General features: G+C 36.1%; 1 protein-coding gene across 8 annotated transcripts in view; it reads right to left on the bottom strand.

The window, feature by feature from the left end:
• The window catches only part of fmnl3 (formin-like 3), a 41,024-nt gene extending 37,238 nt beyond the window's left edge, over nucleotides 1–3,786 (bottom strand). For 5 of the 8 annotated variants that reach the window (XM_074644316.1, XM_074644314.1, XM_074644315.1 and 2 more), the window contains exon 1: nucleotides 3,226–3,785. In XM_074644316.1, coding sequence (XP_074500417.1) covers nucleotides 3,226–3,339 — 114 coding nt within the window. In that variant the 5' untranslated portion in view covers nucleotides 3,340–3,785. Of the gene's footprint in view, nucleotides 1–3,225 lie in introns of all 8 variants that reach the window. The other 3 variants (XM_074644317.1, XM_074644311.1, XM_074644313.1) reach the window with 1 other exon arrangement.
• Between the last annotated feature and the right edge of the window lie 1,547 nt (nucleotides 3,787–5,333).

A 5,333-nucleotide genomic window follows, 5' to 3' on the forward strand; every position in this document is an offset into this window, starting at 1 on the left:
AGAGACGACCATTGTCTGATAAGAGCACTAAAATATACAAGCATGTTGTTCTTTCCCACAAAGTAAAGGAAATCTGGAGCTACTGTGGGGTAGGGTGGGGTTAGAGAGCTTTTTCCCAGTGAAAAACACAACTGAAATGTTGAGTCTACCGCCTCTTGCATAGAAATCATCTGCTCTGCACGGCTGAACATAATAACAGGGACTGACTTTGTGTTGCAGGGCAGTCAAACAACTGAAAAGTTCCAGCTCCAGTCTCCAGGCAGGATGTATGTTGAACTTTTCTCTTTATGGGAAATGTGACGCCTACAAAATCATATGGAAAAACTTCATCCGAAAATGTCCAAAGCAATGAGCCATCTGCGTGAAAGAGACACGTACTTGAGCTGTCATCTTACAGTGTATAATTTTAATAATAGCTGAGGATTAGCACAGCAGTCAACAAGCAGGGTTTGAATGGCTTCTTGCTGTGCTCGTCTCTTCATACGAGGGCTTTACTCTGTAGCTGCTGATAACTCTGGCAAGCAAATAATGGCTTTATTCCAGAAACATGGAGGATCTTTGCTGCTTGATGCTGTAATTAAGGTCTTAAACAGCTGAAGATCAAGGCCGGGTGTGGTTATGTTGAAATAAGCACCTGTGAGAAACCTTCATGCTACTGTTTAACACAAAATAAACAGCTAGTATAGTCTCTATGATAAAAAAAAACTTTTTTAATTTATGCATTATATGATTCTCTGGTGCTGGATTACTCACACTGTAGTAGGAAGGATGTTACTGAGCTCTCTGTTTGGATATGCGTGGAGCATAGCATGGGTGGAAAGAGCACTTGCAAACTCAAATACAGGTTCTGTGACTAACACTGCATGACTAAAATGTTACTCAACTAACAAAAAGTAGCTCTTCTGAAGGATATCAGTGTGAAAAGGCTAAGTGGCATCCTGATGTAACCATTTCAATAAGTACACCCTATCATCCAGTTCTCTAGTTCAGGCCAATTCTCTTCAAAGTGGCAATGATAGTCTTTTTTTCTCAGATATTGCAAATTCAATTTCTGTCCAAAGCAAACCGAAATGGAGTATTACCTTAATTGTGCTATTATTGCCTCACTGTAGGGCTGCGGTTCCCAGTCTTTTTTGGCTCGAGACCCCTTAAAATGAAGCAATGTCTACTCCACATCACAGGTTTTTGTGTGTGTGTCCCACTTGCAAGTGTGTATTAACACTCTAAAAGACGCTCTCTTGTTTTTGAGTCCTTATTAAAACAGAAATTGCCACCACAGTATGGATTAAACAACAATTAACAGGGGTATCAGTCGTTCTCATCTAATTCTCGGCAAGAAAGTAAGAAGAGCATTTCCAAAAATGTTGAAATATTCCTTTAAAAGGGTGTTTAGACGCCCAGAAGAGGTGAAAAGAGTAAACTAGAAAGAAAATCACACTGTTGCATGTAATAACCTAATTTATTTCTCAAACCTTTATCAGGTAAAATTTGCATGAATATTAATTTTACCTGATGAAGGGGAAGGGCTGAGTTCCAAAACATTGTGAACAAAGTGAGTAGCGATGCACCTGCCTGTAGGACTATCTGGTCTACAAGAACTTTGTTGACGTTGTAAACTACAAGGAAAAAAAGCTACATTTTGAGAAAAGAAAGAAAAAGTTTCTGTGACTGATTTTTTTTAAATTATCTCTTATCTGGTGACCCCTCAGATTTATCTGGTGACCTCTTGGGCTCCTGCAACTCCCGACTCCCAGATTTGGGAACCACTGCTCTGTAATTGTAGTTGAATAGAACACTTGATCAAAAATCTACTTACGTTATTTTCATTATTCATTTTATTTTCTCGATTCATAATTTGGTTTATAAAATGACAAAAGATAGTGGATAATTGTCCATCACACGTTTCTAAAAGCCCAAGGTGGGTTTTTTTTTTAACCAACAGTCTAAAACCCCCAAAATATTCAGTTTACTGGGGTCGCAACTGACAAATATTTTTATTTTTTATTTTCTAACTTAATCAATTAATCATTTGGTCTATAAAATGTCAGAAAATAGTGAAAAATTACAATCCTAGTTTCTCAAAGTCCAAGCTGATAGTTTTTAAATGTCTTGTTTTGTCCAAAACCCCAAAATATTCTCTTTAATATGATATAAAACAGAGTAATCTCCAAATTTGAGAGGCTGAAAAACAGCATTTTCTGACATTTTTGCATGAAAAATAACTTCAAAGATGAATCAATTAATATTATTGGCGAATATTATTTTTGATCAACTAATGATTAGTCAACTAATAGTTGCAGCTCTAACAGTTTACTATCACATAACCCAAAGAAAAGCAGCAAATCTTCACATTGCAGGAGCTGGAACCAGTGAGTGTTTGGTATTTTATGTTTAAAATACGACTTAAATGATTAATCGATGATCAAAGTAGTTGCTGATTGTGTGTGTGATGGACTAATAAATGGATTCAAGGGTTAATGGTTTCAGTTCCAGTAGAGTTATATTAGATATTTTCCAGTCCTGGGAGATGACTGGACTGCAGCACCCACTCACTCAGTCACACTGAAGTTATTCACACAATATAGTCCACATGATTGTTTTTCTGTAAACTTGTAAAGTCCCCAATAAAAGAACTGTCCCCTTGACGTAGGATGACAGAGTCACTTGACTGTTGATAGTCGGTCAAAGTGGGTGTTGACTGTGTGCTCAAGACAGCTCAACTCCAGCCTGATGCAGAGAGGAGGGAGGAGGGAGAGAGACTGGTTGGGTGTGGGAGTTTTGGGGGAATTCAGAAAATGCTGTTTTCAGATGGTTAGCCTGCAGCAAGAAAACTTTAAATAAACCCAGATCAAGGATACAGTATAATCCCCCCCTACTCTCTCACCATGCTGGGCTCAGTGTTTGCCATTTCAGCCAAACGCTGAGTAGTCTGACTTTTAGGGGGAGACAAAAGAACCACAGGAGAGGAGAGGAGAGAGGAGGAGAGGAGGGGGACAACAGCACAGGCAGGTCTGCTCATTAAAATACCAGCAGCTCATAATGGATGATAAAAGACATGTAAATTACACACTTTCATGTGAGTTACAGATCAAAAATCAACTCTTTTGTCCACTATTTTGAATTTGAATTCTGTAAAATGATTAGTTTATGAGGCAGATGGAGTCAACTTAAATTAGAATTACAAATGCACAATATGACAAAGTGAGATGATCACAATAAACTCACCAAAACGATGGCAAACTTCTCCTCCAGCTCGTTGGAGTCAGGCATGGGGACCTTCAGAGGCATGATGTGATGCTTCATCTCAGACTGGCCGTCCACACTCTCTATATTACCCATTTTCCCCTCCTCACTCACAGATGTTGCTGTTTATCCTCAGCTTGAATCCTTCAGTTTCTTATTTCCAGTGATGATAAATCCAAGCAAAACAAAAATATTCCAATAGTTTCATTAAAGGATTAATCCAAGAAATCCACAGACAAGCCTCTGATAGTGCAGTAGTCTCCTATCACTGTCCCAAAATGCCATTTACACTGATTTTACTAAGCGCCTTTAGGTTTACAGTGTACTCCACTGTAGTTTCCCTTCAAAAAAAAAAAAATACTTTTAAAAGTAACAATCAAAGTGCAGCTGATTTCTCTTCCAAAAGAAAGTAGTTTCTAATTTCCAATCCATTACTTTAAAATAGATTTTCCAAACGCAGACCAGCTAGTTTCAGAGTTGCTGTGCTCAACTTTCTTGGCTACGACGTGTTTCCATTCATTATTGTTGTGTGATCCTGATTAAACTGTTTTCTGATGCCTCCACTCAGAGGGCAGGTTTTCTCCTCTAGTCCCACCCCCAAGCTGGAGGAGGAGGCGCCCCTGTTGGTTAAAAGACCTGCCAATCACTTTGATTTCGTTTTTTCCCCGCCCCTCACATCTGCAAGGCAGTGCGCCTACACAGCACTTTATTACCACCTGGTGGCCAGATAGGAGTTACGGTTAATTGATTTAATCAGAACTACCCACAAAATGTTATGTTTGGGAATTATTTATTATTGGTATATTTATTTATTATTATTATTATTATTATTATTATTATTATTATTATTATTATTATTATTATTTATTTTACTTTATTTATTTATTTAGCAGATACAATGAAATACTATGAATATTAAGGACTGTTTTTTTAAAATATATATATGTATATATATATTCCCCCTTTCACCAAAAAATAAAGAAAGAAAGAAAATAATAATAATACAGTGACAATAAATAGTGACTTTAATTTAGCTATGTACAGATATCAGCAGTCCAAAACGACAGCCTGAGGGTCAGCAACCGCTAACTCTTCATTTCTAATGCTTGTTTCGGTGTATGTATTGTTATGATTATGATTTTGATTATGATTATAATAATAATAATAATAATAATAATAATAATAATAATAATAATAATAATAATTATTATTATTATTATTATTATTATTATTATTTTTTTTTTTTTATTTTTTTTTTTAAATAATTGTATTTATTTATTATTTTATATATGCATTTATTCATTTAGCAGGTACAATGAAATACTATGAACATTAAGGACTAATTTTTATTTTTTGGCCCCCCTTCACCAAAGGAAAAAAAAAAGAAAATAATAATAATAATACAATGATAAATAAATAACCAAGCCTTCCTTTTTGGGGGTCATAGGAGCCCTAGTTTGAGATAATATGGTACTAGGATACTATTGTTGCAAAAAATCTAAAATACCTTTCCCTTTATAATTGTACTGTTGTACTATACCTTTTGTTCCAATAAAATGTTTTGAACATAACTACATAATCAATCATTGGGCCCCAAACAGACTCACATTTTTTAGACGACCCCCTCAAGTTATACTTGATTTTCTCCAGGCTTAAGGACATCATGAGATCTTTGAGCCATAGAGATGCTTTGGGGGTGACTTCTACTCCAACAATATTTTTCTGCGTACTCATAAAGATGCAAAGGCAATACTATCCTTTGTTTGACGACCTGGTGAAACTCAAAAAATGGCCGCTTTTTTTTAAAGCCTCAGCAAGGTGTTCGAAAATAGCTGTCTAGTAATCTTGAAGACAAAAACATGTGTCTGTGACATGTGACATCTATTAGTCATCTATCTGTGACAGTGGGATATATTTTGGAAAGTTTGGAGTTGGTAAAATAGATGCGATTGTCTTAAAATACAATTAGATTGACCCTGGAACAAGACAAACTGTCATTCACCCATTGTCATCTATACCTATGTTAATAAGTTCATCTTCCCAATCGTTCATCAAGAGAGGCCCCTGTAAGATTGAAGTCACAAAACTGG

The sequence above is a fragment of the Sebastes fasciatus genome, chromosome 8, assembly GCF_043250625.1.
Source record: "Sebastes fasciatus isolate fSebFas1 chromosome 8, fSebFas1.pri, whole genome shotgun sequence".
Taxonomy (NCBI): Eukaryota; Metazoa; Chordata; class Actinopteri; order Perciformes; family Sebastidae; genus Sebastes; species Sebastes fasciatus.